Here is a 22,124-nt window from a genome sequence, read left to right as displayed (position 1 = left end):
AATGGATAACTCCTTATTTCCTATATTGTTGTTAGTTAAGAAAAGTAAAAGCTATCAGACAAATCTATCTGTTACTGCATGTGGTTTGACTCTCTGGGGTACAATTTGGCCTTTGGCTGATTGACTGGCAGAATGCACCTTGATTTTAAGCAGAAATTTCCTGACAAGAGACGGCTAAGGATTATGGAAAATAAAGAGCATGAAAACATGTGAAGGGTTAAAGCTTGAAGACCATTGGCGATCTGTCACAAGGGGTCTGTGGAATGCTACACTCGTCAAAAGGCCACTGTGGCAGGATGGGGCCACTGTGGCAAGATGGGGCCACTGTGGCAGGAAGAGATAAGAAATGTGGAATGCTGCAACACCAATTAGCAGAGTCAGATTGGGGCTGAAAGGTTCCTATGGCAGGCTGAGATAACAACAATTAGTCAAGTCAACCTTGTCTGCTATCATGGCAGGTTGTGACAGGTTGGGGACAATAAATATTTAGGACATGACAATAAATATCTAATCAATGGTTAGCAGGGTCAGCCTGGGAGAGAAGACCATTGTGGCAGAGGTGGTAGTAAAATATCTAATCATGATATTAGAATAATATTAAGTAGAATATTGGGCAAAACCATAGTGGCAGAAGTAGAGAGAAAACAGAAGCTAACATTATTGATTCATGATGTATCTGGAGAGAGGTAACTCTGACTAACATAGTTGGGCATGCTGATAAGCTAACAAAAACATGATAATAAAAAGGTATAAAGGGCCATGGACTCTGAGGTTCAGGGGCAATCAAGAATTTGCTTTCTGGTTGTCACGGTTTTTTGCTTGCAAATAAAACACCTACTTCTTAAAGAACTCTCTGCGTCTCCTGGTAATTCTCTACATTTTCTCCACGACAGGATCCAATGGAAGAAACTTCAAAATCTCATTTTTACTTGATTGATAATGTTACCAAACTCAATTTGAGGCCATTTGCCCCATTAATGCCAGACAGCAAAAATGAAAATTGACCTCCTTGTATTGAAGCTTGGTTAACCATGGCTTTTAATATATTTTGTTGCTTTATTTGGTAACAGTTACATTGGGAGAGAGGACAATGGATATTACCCACTCAGGTAAGTTGCCTCTGAGGAGTTCCAGGGAAGAGGAAACAGGCTGTAGGAGCTTTATAGGTTGTAATTTGGGTATGATAGCTGTAGATAAAACTCTAATATCGAACCATGAAGTATTTTTCAAGTAATAGTCACATTATAGTGTAAAATGAGAAGTTATGTAAATGACGCAGTCTGTCCCACCCTCCCATTCTGGCACTTTCCCCTGCCACCGCAGGAACTGTAAAACCTGTGCCCACACCTCCTCCCTCACCTCTATCCAAGGCCCTAAAGGAGCCTTCCACATCCATCAAAGTTTCACCTGCACATCCACCAATATCATTTATTGTATCCGTTGCTCCCGATGTGGTCTCCTCTACATTGGGGAGACTGTGCGCCTCCTAGCAGAGCGCTTTAGGGAACATCTCCGAGACACCCGCACCAATCAACCAAACCGCCCCGTGGCCCAACATTTCAACTCCCCCTCCCACTCTGCCGAGGACATGGAGGTCCTGGGCCTCCTTCACTGCCGCTCCCTCACCACCAGACGACTGGAGGAAGAACGCCTCATCTTCCGCCTCGGAACACTTCAACCCCAGGGCATCAATGTGGACTTCAACAGCTTCCTCATTTCCCCTTCCCCCACCTCATCCTAGTTTCAAACTTGCAGCTCAGTTACTAACTCCTTGACTTGTCCGACCTGCCTATCTTCTTTTCCACCTATTCACTCCACCCTCTCCTCCTTGACCTATCACCTTCATCTCCTCCCCCACTCACCCATTGTACTCTGTGCTACTCTCTCCCCACCCCCACCCTCCTCTAGCTTATCTCTCCATGCTTCAGGCTCACTGCCTTTATTCCTGATGAAGGGCTTTTGCCCGAAACGTTGATTTCGCTGCTCGTTGGATGCTGCCTGAACTGCTGTGCTCTTCCAGCACCACTAATCCAGTGTTTGATTTTCAGCATCTGCAGTCATTGTTTTTGCCTGGAAGAAACAAAAGGTGGTGTGTCATTTTTGACAGATGGGTTTTCATGCTTGTGATGAGAGGACTGACTTTAACGCGATTTATATCATTGCATCACATGATTGTGAAAAAAAGCTTAGAAATGCAGAGCATTACAACCCAACTGTAGAAATACAGTTCTCCATGAATTCTCCTATCCGTGTTCTGGGATTGAAACATCGATTCAACCCTGAAGCAATTAAGTTTAGAATGTTTTAAGTTTTAAAAGATGTATTAACATAAAAATTGCATTAAAATAATTAGTAATATTAATAAAGTACAGTAATTTGTATAAATGCTTTTAAGAAGCTTGAATAGTTTCCATTATCCTTTTCATTTTATCTTATTTCCTCACTAAGAGTAATATTTTGATGTTAAAATAGAGTATGCAAATTCCCAGGCCACGAACAGGAAGCATTTCAAATAGTGCAAAATACTATCTCCAAAGTGCCACTTTTTTTTTGCTTCTGTGCTCTTCAGTCCATAACTTTCAATGAATTTAGTTGGATGGATAGGAAATTGGAATGGGTAATGCAGAAGCAGAAGGTCCCAGCCTTTAACGACTAGTAGCGAATGAAGCACCTTCAAATTAGCCTCTGGACATTGGTTAGGCCACTCTTGGAATATTACATTCAACTCTGGTCTGCTTGCTATAGGAAAGATGTTGTGAAACTTGAAAGGGTTCAGAAAAGATTTACGAGGAAGTTGGGTGAGCTACAGGAGGAGGCTGAAAAGGCTGGGGCTATTTTCTCCAGAGCATCTGAGGCTGAGAGGTGACCCTTTATCAGTTTATAAAATCATGAGGGTTATGGATAGGATAAATAGACAAGGTCTTTTCCCCAGGGAAAGGGATTCCAAAACTAGAGGGCATCGGTTTAAAGTGAGAAGGGAAAGGTTTAAAAGGGACCTAAGAAGCAACTTTTTCACACAGAGAGTGGTATGTGTGTGGAATGAACTGACAGAGGAAGTTGTGGAGGTTTGTGCAATTACAACATTTAAAAGGCATTTGGATGAGTATATAAACAGGAAAGGTTTAGAGGGTGTGGAAGGGTTTAGAATAAAACAAAGACAGACAGGTTTAATACAAGATATGTGTGGAGCAGCACTGAGCACAAATTGTTCCATGTAAAAGCTAGGTGTTGAGCAATTAGACATGTAGCAAACCACAACTTGCTCCATTTTAATGAAAGTGAACCACATTTAACTTCTGTGGCGGGAGTCTAAGGCAAAATATCTCAGCTTAAATGAGGCATAACCAAAGCAGAATATGATTGGTCTATTGTATCACCAAGGGTTGAAATTGGTCAATAAGAAGAAGCTCATATTTGATTGACATAAATTTGTGTATAAAAATATGATTGTAATCGTCGAAAGGCAGACTTTCTCAGCAAGGGTGATTTTGTCCCTTGCACTGCAAGTAATAAATGTACTATGTGTGTGTAACAAGGATACTATCGAATACTAAATGTTTATTCAAAAATATTTGGAGGTCCAACCGAGGTGGCCAACCCTTTGGCTTGAGGTATGGGTCTGGAGACCATGCCTTGCTGGTAAACAAACCAGCTGTGGTAAACCAAAGGTAGGGACTTCTATCCCTTTGGTTTGGTTACCGGTGAGAAACGGGGTTTGTGACCTGTGTTCCAGCACTGAGGTAAGCCAGATTTGAATGTGTGCATGCATGAATGTGTAATTCCAGAGTGCTACAAAAATTTGAGATAAGGGTCAGGGACCCATAAGAAATTAGAGAAAGGCGCTTCAAGCCTGCCAAGGGGAATTAGAAATTAGAGAAAAGGGCTTTAAGTCCCGCCTATGGGAGTTAGAGAAAGGGCTGCCGACGGGATCAGAGAAATGGGGTTAGAGTCCCCTTAATAGAAAGGGCTTGGAACCCAAAAGTGGACAGGGGTTTTAAAGGACTTGGAGTCTGCCCACGAGGTTTGGGACTCCAGGTTCAGCTAAACAAATGCGGGTATGAGATTTAAAGGATTTGGGGTCCGCCTGCGGGTGTGGGACCTTGGGAGATAAGCCAATTATTATGAGATTAAGGATAATTTGAAGTCCAAAGAACAGGTACAAGATTTAGAGGACTTGGAATCCACCTGCAGGGTCTGGGATGCCATGATTTGAATACTAAATTACATTTAATAACAAAAAAAAGTCCAGTTTGAATGATTGCACGATTGTGATAGTGTGTGTGAGACAGCTGTCAATAGAATGAGGAACAATGTCTCTCATGCGGCGCAACCTCAGATGGGAACACCTTTGGCTTACACGTATGTCCATTATGGCTTGATTATGAAACAAAATCTTTGTTGACAAATGGGTGAAATGGACAGAAAGAACTAAGAAGCCGTTTCCATCTAATAGCACATGTAATTGCGATCGCATAAAACAATTGGCAGAAATTTTGAGAAAATCAAAAGGGAAAAGGAAACCATGAAAGAGATAAAGAGACATCAGCTTTTTGTGCTGCATTCACTGAACTAATTGTTCACTCTTTATGGTCTGTTTCGAAATGTACTTTTGATGGTTAGGTGTTGTGTAATATTCGTATTCATTCCGTGGAACGTGAGATCCAGGAATATTTGGAATTTAGTTTGCCTTTTGGGAATCCATGGTGATTGGAAAATGTAGTCTGTGCCTGTATCAGTGTGGAACATGCATGGTTAAACTAATGACGTTTTGAGGAACTATCAATACTAGTGTAAAGCAAAATCTGCCAGGAAATGTTGATTTTAAAACATTAGGTTGTAATGCTTGGTAAAAATTTACCTCTCGGAATTGGAATTTATCATGTTTGGAATTTCCTTTTCTGGCCAGTGCGAACTTCAAAATATTGTTTTCACATGTAAGCTAATCATTAACTCTAGATGATATGATTTTCTCATTGTAAACGTACTTTGCGAAAATTGGAATTTTGGAAATGAAACCTGTTTGATCAAAATTTCGGTAAAACGTTCTAAAATCTAAGAAAACTGATGAAGATGTGGGGGTAATGTTGAATGATATTCGGGTATTGAAAGAGATGCCGGGATACCCGCCCTAGTAAGTGCTACTGTAAATGGGTTGCAACCATGTATGAAACAAATGTTCTGTACTGTCTGTATAGGTTGGGAAATTAAGACTCTGAATGAAATGTTGAGTATCCTGCAACATTGACATTGCTAATTACAGCTCCAGTAAAAGAAAAGGAGAGATTTAATCAGATTTTTGGGGTTGGTAGCTCCATCAGCCACATGGACCCCGTTGAACCAATGTGGGCCGAGGCAGGGGATTGGCTGGTTTAGGGGAAGGGATAAACTGAGAACTTATTATAATTGCAGCCAACATGGCTATTGGTCCTGAGAGTATTCAAACAGGTCACAGGGGAATATAGTGCACTTCTCTTTTTGCGTCAGTTGCAGCAGCAGGCATTGGGTTGACAGTCCCAGATAAATGCACAGCTCACATTAATTCTACTGACAATGTATCCTTAGGAAACTCTCGTGTTGATCTTGCTGGGATTGTGGTATACCCATGTGTTTCCTTAACTGCCCCTGATAGTTCTGCTCCTTCACTTGAAGAAATTATTATTTTTCAATCAGAATCCAGCACTGCGGAACAATCTGCCCGTCAGGTTGCAAGATGGCTCCATAGACCAGACACCCTATGGATCTCCCACAACAGCCGCATGGTAGCGCCCTCTGCTTTGTTACCCTGGCTTGCCCGCGTATGTCACCACTTTACACATGCGGGCAAAGGGGAGATGAATAGTATTGTACAACAATCCTGGTACCCGCCAGGCTTCACAACGCTAACGGAGAAAATAAGTACTAGATATATGGCATGTCAAACATTTAATGCAGGAAAAACTCCCAGTGTTTAGCCTGCTTCGCAGTCCCAACCATGGGATCCTTCTATGCATCTGCACATGGACTTTATTTGAATGCCTAAATGTATGGATTTTAGTTATGTATTAGTTATTTTAGATGTATTCTCCAGGTGAGTGGAAACTTACGGCACGGTGACTCAGTGGTTAGCCCTGCTGCCTCACAGCACCAGGGACTCAGGTTCAATTCCAGCCTCAGGCAACTGTTTGTGTGGAGTTTGTACATTCTCCCTGTGTCTGTGGGTTTCCTCTGGGTGCTCCAGTTTCCTCTCACAATCCGAAGATCTACAGGTTAGGTGAATTGGCCATTCTAATTGCCCATTGTGTTCAGGGATGTGTAGGTTAGGTGCATTAGTCAAGATAAATATAGGGTAGGGGGAATGGGTCTGGGTGGTTTACTCTTCAGAGAGTTGGTATGGACCTATTGGACCTGTTTCCACACTGTAGGGATTCTATCTAGAATGACACCACAGTGGTGGCCAAGATCTTGCTGCGAGACTTTGCACCCCATTTCAGAGTGCCAGAACAAATATCTAGTGGCAATGAACCGCATTTTACAGGACAAAAAGTTAAGGAACTCCTTAAAGGATGACAAAGCAAACATCACCTGTCATGCCCATATCACCCCTAGTGAACTGGACCAATAGAAAGGCATAACAGAATATTTAAAAAAAACGAAGTAACAAAGTTATCTGGGGAAATGGCCAGAGACAGTACCTATCACACTTACATTAAATAGATCAAGTCCTAACAGAGTAACAGGATTGCCCACTCATGAGATAATAACAGGTAGACCAATTAGACTGCCAATAAATGCTCCTCTTAGCACCAAACAAATGAACATCCAGAGCATGGATGAAACCCTACTTAACTATTGTATGACATTAATTAAATCTCTTAAAGCCTTCCATTCACAGGTAGTTGAAGTTCAAAAAGAAGCCACTAAGGAAAGCTATCCAATCAAGAGATTACGTGTTTATTCCGATGAATGAACTGTTTGGAACCCAAGTGGGAAGGGCTGTATTAAGTACTAGCGGTGACACACACTGCAGTGAGGATAGAAGGAAGGCCCACGTGGATCCACGCATCACATGCCAAACTGACACTGACCCCAGAAGGGCTGGACAAGGCAAAGAATCCCTAAAGACTGTTACATTGCAAATTCTAGTGCAAAGTGCAGACTTGAAGTTGCAATTGAAACAAAGGAAACTGGTTTGAAGCAGACGAGCATATATAACAAACAGGCTGTTGGCCAAACATTGTGGTTAGGATTCAGAATGTGTTGCAGGAAGGTATAAAATCAGAGTGTACTGATTGTTATTTGCAATTTCTGGAAAGATTAAGTAAAAAAAAGTATAAAATTATGAAAAGAGCTATTGTTGTAAGAGGTCTCAAAACAGAATTTGAATTTGGACAAATTTGCATAGAAGTATATCAAATACCTAGAATAAACTTACTATAAGGTAAGTTTAAGATATATGGGTAATCTCAGAGAAATAAAAATCAACAATTAGGAATGGAGAGTAGTGACAGAAAAAAACAAATTAGAATAATGGATTGAAATGGCAATTGAAGTTATCAGGGGTAAAAAGAGGACTGCAGATGCTGGAAATCCGAGTCTGGATTAGAGTGGTGCGAATATTCCTGATGAAGGGCTTTTGCCCGAAATGTCGATTTCCCTGCTCCCTGCTGCCTGACCTGCTGTGCTTTTCCAGCACCACTCTAATCCAGAATTGAAGTTATCATGCATTTTCGTGAAGGGGAAGTTTAGGTGAGAGTAAAAAGCGGATAGCTTTCTCTTGGTGATGTTTGTATCCTTGTCTTTCCTCTGTGAAGTTGGTGATCGAGCCAATATGAGGCATCAGGACTGTATGTGGAAAGGTAAGTAAAATCTCATAGATCTTTTGGTAAGATATATGGGAGTCAAGAATGTGTGACAGTCTTGGGATACTGATGTAAGTGTGCAAAAGTGATTGTTAACTCAGAAGTAACAAACATGAATAAGTGGTGGGAAAAAGAAATTGCACTGAAAAACAGGCCTTAAACATATACACCTACTTGACAAATGGATTACTGTGGCTTGGAAGAGTACAAGAATATAGTTTAAATGATAAGACATTGACACATAATCCATAAAGAAACTGATTTTAAAACAGTGATAGTAAGCTATAGTGAAAGGAAGAAAACAAAAGTGATATACAGATACCACAAAAATGAGAACTGGGGAATTTTGAGAACATGTATGATTTTAACAAGTCACCTCTGTGTGGAATCACATAACTCTGGACTGGAACTTAGCTGAGAAAAGTGGCACTTGTGCCCTCACAGGTCAGGAATGACGCACCTACATCCTTGATAACTCCAAAGAAATCATTAACTTGGGGCCATGTCCAAAAGGAAATGGACAAGTTAAAAGAACCCAGCAACAGCTGGGGACCCTTTAGTTGTTTATGCAGCCTTTTTGGAGATTGGGAAAGTTCAATTGTTCAGTGGTGTATCAAGGTACTGTTCTTGATTATGATGATCCTGGTCTTGATAGGGTGCATTAGAATCCTTTGCATCAGTTGTGTAAAAAAAGAGCTACAGCCAGTACCAAGGTCCAGCAGGTGATCATACCAGAGGATAAAGACATAGAATTCTAAAGACTGGCTCAGATTGATTTCTAAGGTTGTCCTTTTAGAACAAAATGGAGGAGTGTGGAAGGGGTTAAAATCAAACAAAGACATATTAAACAAGATAGATAGGTTCAAAAGCAAGATACACATGGAGAAACACTGACCACAAATTGTTCCATGTAAAAGCTAGGTGTTAAGCAATTAGATGTAGCAAATTGGAACTTGCTCCATTTTAAGCAAAGAGGAAGCTGTGAACTACATTTAACTTCTGTGGTGGGAGGCTAAGGCAAAAAACCTCATCTTAAGTGAGGTGAAACCAAAGCAGAATATGATTGGTCTATTGTGTCACCAAGGGTTGAAATTGGTTAATAAGAAACTGATTAACACAGATTTGTGTATAAAAAATATGATTGTAATCATCGAAAGGCAGACTCACTGGGCAAGGGTGACTTTGACAATTGTAAGATTGAGTCCCATGTACTGCAAGTAATAAAGGTGCTGTGTGTGTGTAACAAGAATACTATTGTCTGTCTAAATGTTTATATGACAAGGAATACGGACCAAATGCTAGCAAATGGGACTAAATTAATTTCAGATATCTGCTTGACATTGAGGAATTGGACCGAAGGGTCTGTTTCCATTTCTGTACATCTCTATGACTCTATGACCCGAGATGACTGTGATGAAGTGAGGACTCCTGGAAAACTGCTGAAAGTTGTCTGTTTGAGGTTGAACCAAACTGACTTATTGTAATGTTGAACGTGATTGAGACCAGCACTTTAATGGTTTTATATAATCTTTTAGTAATTAAATATGAAATTATTTATCTTGAATCAGGAAATGTAGGCATCAGATTAAATAAAATGATCCTAAATCTTTTCTCATTTTATATGGATACATGGAATAATGAGCAATATTCTGCATAATGTAAAGTCTTTAAACTTAGTTTCACAACTGCAGATGATATTTGTTAAAGCACTATTACACAATGTAAATTGTATCATCTGTCATACAGCATGATTTGCATCTCAGAATAGGTCTCTAGAGGAGAACGAAGAAACAAATGAATAATTATCAATACCCAGCAGAAATCATATTGCATGAATTCACCATATTGTAAACATTCATTGCAGCTGTGCACAAACCTTCCTCGCATTAATATTACAGATCCAAAATTTGTGTTTGAAAACATATTACTTCAACAAGGTCTATTTCTGTCTAGATTTTCCACCAGGCAGATGATGGATCTTTAAAATGTGTTCTCTTTCCAGAAATATGTAAGGAAACTTCATTTTTTAGTGATTTGTTTCATGCAGTAATGGACAACAAAGATTAGAATCCACTACTTTGTAATCGAAATAAAGAAATATTTAATACACATCTCGTCATTTATTTACAGAAGATTCTGTTACATTAGTACATCAATACATTTCCATATAAGTTTCTCATTACATATTATACATTACAGCTGATATCAAACAAAGAAGGGGAATTTGAAATTTCCACTTTCCCAAGTACAGTATTTATGGCATGGTCGTTGCTGGGGCTGAACCAGCCTGAATTGACACAAGACATGGTATGAGCAATGGCAGTAGTGTATTAACTGCAATGCAAAAATGGTGACTACGATAGAGTAGAAACCAAACAGTACCTGCAAAGGTCTCTGGATGCTCTGATGTACACTACAGATTGGCCTGCAATTCACCCTTTATGAAAAAAAAGCAGCATATTTGAGGTCAATGATCTGCTAGCACAGAAATGTGTCACTTTGAAACACTTGTTTCTGAAGATGTGATTTTGTTAACAGTCCATTATTAATGTAGAACAGAGATGAAGGGATGGGAACTTACTGCAGAGAAAGTACATGGCCTTCATCAAGAATGACTGGTTAAACTGCAGTTACCAGGCACAAACAGACTGAGCTAGAGTGGCGAATGCTCTACTTGTTTCAGAAAATTGCAATCGGAGTCCTATAATCAGCATAGGACTCTGATTTGCATTTATAAACATTGCTTTGCCTGATTCAGGGAGGCAGATTAACTCACCATTTAAGTGGTATGTTTTGGATGTTAGTGGGATGGCCAAGTTGCACATCCCCCTTTCCCACTGTCAGGTAGCTGGTAGTTTAAAAAATCAACTGTAAAAAATTCAAAATAGTATTCTAAGAAGAGGAAATTTCTTGATTTTAGAGTCATAGAGTCGTAAGAGTTTTCTGATTTCCCCCATGCAAGTCTTTTAATTATCAAATCGACAATTTTGCCAAAGTAGTCCTTTAGATCTCTGGACATTATACAACGATTAAATAACATATAATGGCTTTGAAAAAGAAAAGTTGATGAGGGACAGAGTTCACCATATCTTAATATTGTATAATGTTAAATAAAACTGAAGTTTATGTAATTGGTATCATTCACTGAATCCCATTGTTGCTATGCTTTTGAATATTGTTCGTGGGAACAGCAAATTAGAAGCAAGACTTCCTAAGGTACTGTGGGAACTTGCTTCAATTCAGGCTTTTGATGGTTAACCACCCAAGCAGAATGGGACCAATTTAAATGGTGAATCATGCCCCAATAATGGCAACGAGACAGACAGTGCTTTAGATTGCAAGCATGAGGAACTACATCAAAGTCTTGAGCCCACTGACAAAAAAGCCAATGGCAGCAATTATTCTGGCTTCACAGAGCCAGGTAAATTCAGCACTTTTTGTTTTTTTCTTGAAGGCTGCTTGGGAGTCAGGAAAATCAAAATACCCCTCTTGACTGTATAATAATAACTAGTACTTGGTCTGCCCTGGATTGCAACATCCCTTATCAATGAATTAACTGAACAACACTGCCCCACCCACATTCACACCTCTAGAGTTTCTGAGGGCCCCTGACCCATCCCACACAAACATCAACTTTTCCCATTGACATTGATGTCATTTCACTGGCCAGGTGAATGTTAATATCAGGGTATTATAATGAGGCTTCTTATTCTAATAGGGCAGATGGATCACCTCTTGCTTTGACCCTTGATTTATACCAAGGTTAAAATCAGAGCCCGAATGCAATCAATCTTGAATACCCCTTGTAGAAAGTCAGATCTCCATATAGACCATACCGTGCATTGTATGGTATGGTTTTGTTCAGGATCCTCACATGCTTTATCACACTATGGAGATAAAAAGCAAGGAAAAATATACCAGAATCAGCAAAGCTACAGGTCTTCAAGGTGGTGAGTAAATATAGTGCATAAGACAATTGTATGCTATAGTATGCAGCTTTATAACATGGAAACAACTTCTCACTTACATCAAAGCATGACTGCATTTGGAATTTTAATTCTGTTTGCACTATGCAAAATATTAGAACAGAGATAATGGAATCGTTTGCAATGAGAATAAATGGGAATTTATTTCATCTGTATAAATTAGAGTACAGTAGCTCTATGCATTTCAAGATCTGGGCAGTCATAGACAGGAACAATTACATATGGGCAGAAATGGGATTTTGGTATGTTATTGGGTTAGGTAGTGTTCTTCATTTTTTTTATTTGAAGAGAGCTTCCTGTGCAATGTGTGTTCTGGATTTAATGCTGTGCAGACTGTTTGTCCACTACAGCTATCCAAAGTCCGAGGATTATAAAATTACTGCACCATTGTACACAAATATGTTAGCAATGCATCTTCCTATAAATATGTTTAAAAATATACAAAAACTATGTAAATTAGTAACTTAATGTACAATGTTTGAGTATTTTCAAAATATAGTTAAATATTGACTATCAATTGTTAAATATTTGTCTTTTCAAGAATTACAATAATTACTTAAGGAACCAAACTAAAATGAAGAGACCATGTGCTTATCCAGTGTCAACAGTAGTCATTTATGAATGATTTTGAACAGTTTAGATTCATAACAAGTTTGTTACTTTATCAAAATCTCCTATGGAAACAGCAATTTAATTGTAGCTTGTTAGATATTGGATTGGGTAATGATCTTCTAAAATATTGGTGCTACCTAGCTTTGGTTGGTAACAAGGTCATTGTTGATTGATATAAGCTAACAATGCTCCAAACCTCCTGTATGACAAAATTCACTGAGGGAAGGATCAAAGACTCCTTGAGAGACTGTGGCAAGTTAGGAACCCTTAAGAATATCACTAGAAAGCTTGAACATGTCAGGAATGTTAATACTAATTGTGATCTATGTGTGTGGTTACCTGCCAATACCTTACTCTTATTAGTTAATATTGCCCTAAATTTTATTCCCTCACTTCTTAGCTTCAGATATGTCATTTTGCACCCTTGCTTGTCCCTGCAGTACCACTGTTTAAATTTAGGAGGTTTTTATTCCTTAACCCCTTGAATCTGTTCTGCCTGCTGAAACCTCAAAACTTATAAATTTTAAATGTGACATTTCTAGCCACTACCTTGAGGAATCTTGTATTTTGTCTTACTATATTACTTTGAGGTTGCCTTTGTTGCATGATAAAGCTTTTATCAATTAACTAGAAGACAAGCAAGCTTGCAAAACCATTCTAAGATAACACTAGCCAATGGCAGGAAACCTCCTGCGAGGACTTTATTTCACAAGATTCCTTAAACATTTGTTCAAAATCACTGCCTATTATGAACGTTATCACATACTATTTATCTATTGGTGGGGATTGATATGATATTTTTAAAACACTGGAGTCACAAAATGTTTAGCCTTATTTGTTGACTCACTCTCTCTGCTGAATATAAACAATAACTGTTTTTGTGCACTGACTGACCTGCATTATTTTGAGTAGCTGGTATTGTCCTTCGGAAAACAATCCTGTGTGTGTGCTAATATTTGCAGGGATGCCCAAACAGAAAACTTTCCAAACCATGGATGTATGTCAGGTTACTCAAGAGCATTCATTTTTATATTATTGAGTAGTGTGTATATTTATAAAATATATACAATTTTAATTGAAAAGAAACAGATTTCAAGTCTCCACAACTTTACACATCAATATATTTTGATTTTTCAGCAAGACAACTACATAATTTCACAAATTTGCTTGGAAGGTGGAGTTCACTACTATTGGAATGGTTAAAGTGAATAGCATGAATGCATTTCAGGAAAAGTTAGACAAGTATAGAAGGGAGGAAGGAATAGATGGATATACTGAGCTAGATGAAGTAATGCAGATAGAGCATAAACACTGGAAAAGACACATTATGCTAAATAGTTTGATTCTTCATGTAAAATCTATGAGATTGTGAACATTGTAGATGAAGAAATGCTTCATAACTTGGAGTTCTGTCACTAAAACTTTTTATATTTTATGGCAGGTTTTAACATTTGCTGTACTATTGGATTGTATTGGTATTTACTAATCACCTAGTAAAGCTTCAAATTCTCTCCTTGTAGTTATCTAATGACCAACTTTAATTTTCTCTCTTGCTGAATAGATGAATGCATCTGAACTGGCAATCTGATATCTGAAGTTTCTAGGAGAAAGTGAGAACTGCAGATGCTGGAGATCAGAGCTGAAAAGTGCAGCAGGTCAAGCAGCATCCAAGGAGCAGGAGAATCGACATTTCGGGCAGAAGCCCTTCTTCAGGAATGAGGAAGGTGTGCCAGGCAAGCTAAGATAAAAGGTAGGGAGGAGGGACTTGGGGGAGGGGTGTTGGGAATGCGTTAGGTGGAAGGAGGTTAGGGTGAGGGTAATAGGCCGGAGAGGTCGGGAAGAAGATTGCAGTCAAGAAGGCGGTGCTGAGTCTGAGGGTTGGGACTGAGATAAGGTGGGGGGAGGGGAAATGAGGAAGCTGGAGAAATCTGCATTCATCCCTTGGGGTTGGAAGGTTCCTTGGCGGAAGATGAGGTGCTCTTCCTCCAGACGTCGTGTTGCCATGGTCTGGCGATGGAGGAGGCCAAGGACCTGCATGTCCTTGGCGGAGTGGGAGGGGGAGTTAAAGTGTTCAGCCACGGGGTGGTTGGGTTGGTTGGTGCGGGTGTCCCAGAGCTGTTATCTGAAACGTTCCGCAAGTAGGCGGCCTGTTTCCCCAATGTAGATGAGGCCAAATCGGGTGCAGTGGATGCAGTAAATGATGTGTGTGGAGGTGCAGGCGAATTTGTGGCAGATATGGAAGGATCCCTTGGGGCCTTGGAGGGAAGTGAGGGGGGAGGTGTGGGTGCAAGTGTGGGCTCAAGTTTTGCATTTCTTGTGGTTGCAGGGGAAGGTGGCAGGAGTGGAAGTTGGGTTGGTGGGGAGCGTGGACCTGACGAGGGAGTCGCGGAGGGAGTGGTCTTTCCGGAACTCTGATAGGGGAGGGGAGGGAAATATATCCTTGGTGGTGGGGTCTGTTTGGAGGTGGCAGAAATGAAGAAGAATGATACGATGTATCTGGAGGTTGGTGGGGTGGTAGGTGAGGACCAGTGGGGTCCTGTTCTGGTGACAATTGGAGGGGCAGGGTTCAAGGGCAGAGGATCAGGAAGTGGAGGAGATGCGGTGGAGAGCATTGTCAACCACGTCTGAGGGGAAATTGCGGTCTTTGAAGAAGGAGGCCACCTGGGTTGTTCAGTATTGGAATTGGTCCTCCTGAGAGCAGATGTGGTGGAGGCGAAGGAATTGGGAATATGGGATGGCATTTTTACAGGGGGCAGGGTGGGAGGAGATGTAATCTAAGTTGCTGTGGGAGTCAGTCGGTTTATAGTAAATGTCCGTGTTGAGTCGGTTGCCCGAGATAGAAATGGAGAGGTCTAGGAAGGAGAGGGAGGAGTCTGATATGGTCCAGGAAAATTTGAGGTCAGAGTGGAAGGTGTTAGTAAAGTGGATGAACTGTTCGACCTCCTTGTGGGAGCACGAGGTAGCACCGATACAGTCATCGATGTAGCGGAGGAAAAGGTGGGGGGTGGTGCCAGTGTAGCTGCGGAAGATGGACTGTTCTACATATCCGACGAAGAGGCAGGCATAGCTGGGGCCCATGTGGGTGTCCATGGCGACTCCTTTGGTTTGGAGGAAGTGGGAGGATTGGAAAGAGAAGTTGTTCAGAGTGAGGACCAGTTCAGTCAGTCGAAGGAGGGTGTCAGTGGAAGGGTACTGGTTGGGTCGGCGGGAAAGGAAGAAGCGGAGGGCTTTGAGGCCTTCGTGATGGGGGATGGAGGTGTATAGGGACTGGATGTCCATGGTGAAGATAAGGCGTTGGGGACCGGGGAAGCGAAAATCATGGAGGAGGTGGAGGGCGTGGGTGGTGTCCTGAATGTAGGTGGGCAGTTCTTGGACTAAGGGGGACAAGACCGTGTCGAGGTATGTAGAGATGAGTTTGGTGGGGCAGGAGCAGGCTGAGACAATGGGTCAGCCGGGGCAGTCAGGTTTGTGGATTTTGGGCAGGAGGTAGAAACAGGTGGTGCGGGGTTGTGGGACTATGAAGTTGGAGACGGTGAATGGGAGATCCGCTGAGGTGATGAGGTTATGGATGGTCTGGGAGATGATGGTTTGCTGGTGGGAGGTGGGGTCATGGTCAAGGGGACAGTAGGAGGAGGTGTCCGCGAGCTGGTATTTAGCCTCAGCAATGTAAAGATTGGTGCGGCAAATTACCACAATGCCTCCCTTGTCTGCTGGTTTGATAGTGAGGTTGGGGTTGGGGGTTGGAGCGGAGGGAGTGGAGGGCTGCATGTTGTGAGGATGAGAGGTTGGTGTGGCTAAGAGGGGTGGACAGGTTGAGGCAGTTGATGTCACAGCGGCAGTTGGCTATGAAGAAATCGAGGGCAGGTAAGATGCCAGCACGGGGTGTCCAGGTGGATGGGGTGTGTTGGAGGCGGGAGAAGGGGTCATCAGAGGGTGGGCAAGAATCCTGGTTGAAGAAGAGACACGGAGGCGAAGGCGGCGGAAGAATTGTTTGATGTCTTGCCGCGTGTTGAACTCGTTAATCCAGGAGCGTAGGGGGATGAAGGTGAGGCCTCTGCTGAGGACTGATCTTTCATCCTCAGAGAGGGGGAGGTCTGGAGGGATGGTGAAATATGGCAGGGCTGGGAGCTAGGACCTGGTGTGGGCTGGAGCTGGGAGTGGGGGCGGGGTTAGGCGTGGGGGCAGAGTTAGGCGTGTGGGTGGAGTTAGGTGTGTGGGTGGAGTTGGGCGTGGGGGTGGAGATCGTGTGGGGGCAGAGATCGTGTGGAGGCAGAGACGCATGCGGCGTGGTCATTGTGCAGGTGAGTGACGTCACTGGGGGCAGAAGTAGACGTGGCGATGGCAACTCCGGGGGCCGAAGTAGCTGCAGCGACGGCAGAAACAGTGTTGTTGCCGGTGGCTGTGGACCCCACGGAGGCCGTGAATCTGTCAGCAATGGTCTTCCTGGCGATCGTGGAGGCGGTTGTCTGAGCGGCGATCGCGGAGGCTGCACGGTCGGTGGAGGCAGAAGTGATGTCATAGTTTGTGGTGGCGGTTGCTGCGGTGGCCGTATGGGTAATGGTGCCCGAATGGTTCCGGAGGCCGATGGAAGATACTGGAACGGTTGAGGAATCCGGAGTTTGGGGGTAAGTACATGAAAGTTTTTGGTACTTACTGTCTTTAATTTCTGATATGGCTAGGAAGAACTGTTTGTTTAGTGTATGGATTCTTCTGTGGATGAAGCACAGTTGAGGTCCTTTGCAGATCTGTGAGAGTGTTGTCCTGAGCTGGGGTAGGGCTAATTACAGGGAATGTAGGTAGCGGCGCATGGCTGCAAGTGTGGAGCAGAGGATCCGGAGGGAGGTCTGTTGCTGGAGGCTTCGGATTTGTTGTAGGTACTGGTTGTCCTGGTTGGATCCAAATTTTGTTGGTCTGAACGTAGTCCGGAGTCCATGCAGGGTCAGTCGGTTCCACAGACAGGTGCTGAGGAAGGAGATGTGGCTGTGGTAGCGAGTCTGTTTGAGGACGTGGCTGAAGAGCTTCAGGGCAGAGGAGGTGACCTGGGTTGTACAGTGAGAGAGGGACTCACTGAGATCCTTGTAGGGGGAGGAGGAGAGCTTCTTCAAGGAAGGCATCCTTGCAAGAGGATTCGCAGTAGGTTAAAATCAACTTGGAGAAAGTGAGGACTGCAGATGCTGGAGATCAGAGATGAAGAATGTGTTGCTGGAAAAGCGCAGCAGGTCAGGCAGCATCCAAGGAGCAGGAGAATCGACATTTCGGGCATAAGCCCTTCTTCAGAATGAGGAAGGTGTGCCAAGCAGGCTAAGATAAAAGGTAGGGAGGAGGGACTTGGGGGAGGGGTGTTGGGAATGCGATAGGTGGAAGGAGGTTAAGGTGAGGGTGATAGGCCGGAGAGGGGGGTGGGGGCGGAGAGGTTGGGAAGAAGATTGGAGGTCAAGAAGGAGGTGCTGAGTCCGAGGGTTGGGACTGAGATAAGGTGGAGGGAGGCGAAATGAGGAAGCTGGAGAAATCTGCATTCATCCCTTGGGGTTGGAGGGTTCCTAGGCAGAAGATGAGGCGCTCTTCCTCCAGGCGTCGTGTTGCCTAAATTTAGTTGTCTAATTTCAGCAGTCATACTATCTGGTCTGGACTTAAGGAAGTGGAGGTTTGTATAATGAAAGCAACTGACAATACAAACAACCTCTAACTTTATAGATTTTTAAGAAATTTGAGGGCCAATATAACATAAGTCATCCTGCAGAAAGGGCAAACCTGGGCCATTTTGCCTAATTGACTTCATCCAGTTGAAAAGCTGGTGTACTTATGACTAGGCAGCACATTTCTCTTTTTCACAAAGTCATTGATAAATATGTTGGAGTTCTAATTCTTGTAACATGACTACAATGAAACTTTGTCAATTATAACATTTGTACATTTTTTTATAAAAATGTTTTTGACTGCATGCATTTGCACAATATATGATCATGGCCTAGCACACATTTGCATTCATAATTTCCATCTTATTTCAGTGTATAGATCTATGTTGGAAACTGCCTATGTCAACTTGTAATGTTGTAATCTTCCTCTTGATTGTGCCTCAGTTTTGTGTCTCTTACCTCTGCAGCACCTATCAAAGAGGGATAACTGTGTTCAAACCCTACTTTGCCACTTCCCAGATTGCCTTATGTCTACTTAACTGTAAATGGTATCAAATAAAGTTATTATTCAGAAACATGTGCAAATACATGAGTTAAGTAGGGTGAACAATAACTAAAAATCAGAGATCAGTGTGCCCTTGCCAGCTATTCTCTAATGCAGCTTCATTTGAAGAGTACATTTGTTTTTAGTCCTCTAGTGCAATGCCATGGGAGTTCATTATTTTGAAATAGATTAATGTGACACCCAGCCACGTTTCATACATTAATTTAACCTTTGCCTGCCTTTCTGTTTCTACCTGACCCAATGTTTGACAATTCGAACAAGGTTGTGTATTTTTGGCATTTGTGGTTGACAATTGTGTAACTTGTTTCTCTCCATCGGTGCACTACTTTTGTTAGGAACATGGGAACATAGCAGCAGAGGTAGGTCAAATAAAAGTAAAATACTGCAGATGCTGGGAATAAGAAATAAAAGCAGAAAGCACTGGCAACTCAGCAGGTCTAACAGCATCTGTAGAAAGAGAAACAGAGTTAAAAATTTGAATCCTGTATGACTCTTCTTTGGAAGTGAAAACAGATTCTGGTGAGAGAGGGGTAGGTGGAACAGATTGTGAGGGCGCTCAGAGCAAAAGACAGAGACAGTGATAATAGTAGTAAAGAAATGCTAAACATATAAAGTAGGTGCAAATGTTTAATGAAATGAAAAGGGGAAAATAGGTCAATTCTAGAAAAGCAACGCCAATAAGATACAGCCACTGGATGGTGGGAAATGTAAGAAATATTGGAGTACAGAGATCATTCTGTGAGGTTGTGGAATTCGGTATTGACTCCTAGAGGCTGCAAAGTGCCTAACTGGAAAATGACATGTTGTTCATCCAGATTGCCTTTGAGCTTCATTGGCACATTGTAGCAGACCCAGGATGAAAATGTTAGTAAGGGAGCAAGCATTATTGAAATGGCAAGCAACTAGAAGGTCAGAGTCATTCCTATGGACAGAGTTCCATGCAAAGCTGTTTTGCAAAGCATAATCCTAATCTGTGTTTGATCCTGCCAATGTTAAGTAGATTCTATTGCATTTCTGGTGCAGAAAAATTTAGTTTGGGGTTTTCCTGCATGGCAATTGTGTAGTGTGAAGATATGTTTTAAAATCCCAGCTCAGGAATATTTCAAAATAAAACTCTGCACCAATTGTGCCTTGCAGAGGGAATGATTTTGTATGGAGTGGACAGGAATTTCTGCAATCGGTCAGTAGTTAAAAAGCTGTTGTTTAAAATAAAACTGATCAGATCCCTTAGAAATAAATGGTTGTTCATGGGATCCCTTTTGAAGGATTGAAGCATCTGGCACATTTTCAGCCTTTTCAAAAGACATAAGAGTTATGGTAGTGAAGTTAAGGACCCAACCCACAATATTCTGGGATGAAATGGAGCTTCCAGAAAGGTAAGGTGGGACAGCACTCACCTCTTGTTTCATGGCTTTAAGATGGAAGTAAGATGTGAGGTAGTTTGCCATATCTGACACATTTGAGGAGCAGGAGCTTCACACTCACATGTCTAGTAAGAAGTGACAGATAAGCTCTACATTTCTACATTACCTGTTTCATGTGAAAACAAATAGAGGAGGTGGTCATTCATCTGAAGGGACTTGACTGGGTGAGATCACTTAACTGTAATGCATATACCAGGTATATAAAATTAAAATTTCATGCTATTTACTTTTGAACATACTTCATAATTAATTTTCAGGTCACTGTCACACAGTGGCATGGTGGTTCAGTGGTCAGCACTGCTGCCTCACAGCACCAGGGGCCAAGGTTCAATTCCAGCCTTGGGAAACTCTGTGTGGAGTTTGCACATTCTCCCTGTGTCTGTGTGGGTTTCCTCCCACAGTCCAGAGGATGTGCAGGTCAGGTGAATTGGTTGTGCTAAATTGCCCATAGTGCTAGGTGTATTAGTCAGAGGGAAATGGGTCTGGGTGGATTAGTGTGGACTGGTTGGGTGGAAGGGTCTGTTTCCACACTGTAGGGAACCTAAAACCTTGCAGCTGTCATTTTGATGCATACACATATCCCAAGACATGGTACACATTCTAGTTTTTCTGAGAGCATTTCACATTGACTCATGACGGCATAATCTACTTGCATGATGATGGTCACTAACCCACAGGTGCAGTTTTAATGTCCATTTACTCTGTTTTCAGCTGTGTGGAAGGAGTTAATATTCCTGTTTTGATCATAGAATATTTCAATTTGATGCCCACCATGATGCTTATAATAAATGTCTGTATTTCTTTTATTTATGTTAGGTTGCTGCTCCCCATATATAATAATGGCATTAAGGATTATACCAATAAGGAACGCCTTACTCAGGCTCTTGAGAAATCCTAACTGTAAATAAAAATTGCAGTGGTTGGGAGGTGGGATGCTGAATTTCTGCAATATCAGTGAAGATTTTGTAATCAAAATAATAGCATGAACAAATAGTTTAAAAAGTGTTTCCAGCTTCAGAAATCAGTACTCAAAGATCCCCAAACTTTTCTGTACCTCACCTCTGTTGATTGTTTCACACAACTACCTTCAAGCGCATTAGCAATTTTAAGACAGGAAAATTTGAGTGAGCTCACATCTTCATCTTGGTTTCATAAACCAAACAGCTCATATTACCATTTTGTTTAAGTTTCACTTGCCATTCAATTCCATTGATTACAATGAAAGTAGATATTGCTCACGCACATATCAGACAAACAATGGGATCCTGCTTGTTTTCTGTACTTGAACAAGACAAATTCTAATGCCATTAATCAAGTGAACTATGGGTTAACCATTTAAAAGATAGTCATTGATGACATTTTGTACAGGAATGGAGAAAGCTTAACTGAATTCTATATGAGAGGAATGAACAGGGAGAAGTTTGATACTTTAGCTGTCTGTGTGGTAGAGGTAAAGTAGGGGCTCACTGGAATTTAATACACTGATCTTGAACTGGAAAGAATTTTGAGTTATCAAAATTTCATACAAAAGGACTGAATGGCTCTGTTGACAGGAACAAAATTATGCTTGGGTCAGTTATTTGGCATCAACTAAACAATGGAAAAATGCCAGCACTTTAGCAGATGAAAAGAGATTCACAGTAGCAACTAATCATCTAAAATAATGGACGTGCTTTGGCTGTAGGATTGGGGCGGTATCATAATAACTTTTAGTTCATTTGAATCAACTCCTTTAATTTTGTTAAATGTAAAATATAGTATTACTTGTATAAAGTGACTTTGCTTTAGACTAAAACAAATGTCTTCCTTCTGGCTTTTATTTTGGTCTTTCTTTGATTTTCTGTTCACGTTTTCAAAACTGTAATTAAAACTGCAAACATTATCAATAATATAGATGATAATGGAATAATGTAGTTTAGATGGACTTCAGATTGGTTTAACAGGTCAGCACAACATTGCGAGCCGAAGGACCTGTATTACGCTGTAATGTTCTATGTCTATGTCTATAATAATGAGCTAATAACCTTTCATTCAAAAATGTTCTAACAATGTCATTTATACCC

The 22,124-nt window shown here is 41.5% G+C and overlaps 1 protein-coding gene across 1 annotated transcript in view; it reads right to left on the bottom strand.

The window, feature by feature from the left end:
- Nucleotides 1-9,956: 9,956 nt before the first annotated feature.
- The window catches only part of frmpd3 (FERM and PDZ domain containing 3), a 533,212-nt gene continuing 521,044 nt past the window's right edge, over nucleotides 9,957-22,124 (bottom strand). The window contains exon 18 of the mRNA XM_072595141.1: nucleotides 9,957-11,725. Coding sequence (XP_072451242.1) covers nucleotides 11,721-11,725 — 5 coding nt within the window. The 3' untranslated portion in view covers nucleotides 9,957-11,720. The remainder of the gene's footprint in view (nucleotides 11,726-22,124) is intronic.

The sequence above is a fragment of the Chiloscyllium punctatum genome, chromosome 25 (assembly GCF_047496795.1).
Source record: "Chiloscyllium punctatum isolate Juve2018m chromosome 25, sChiPun1.3, whole genome shotgun sequence".
Taxonomy (NCBI): domain Eukaryota; kingdom Metazoa; phylum Chordata; class Chondrichthyes; order Orectolobiformes; family Hemiscylliidae; genus Chiloscyllium; species Chiloscyllium punctatum.
Note: the sequence above shows the minus strand (reverse complement) of the source record. Positions and strands in the feature narration are given on the sequence as shown.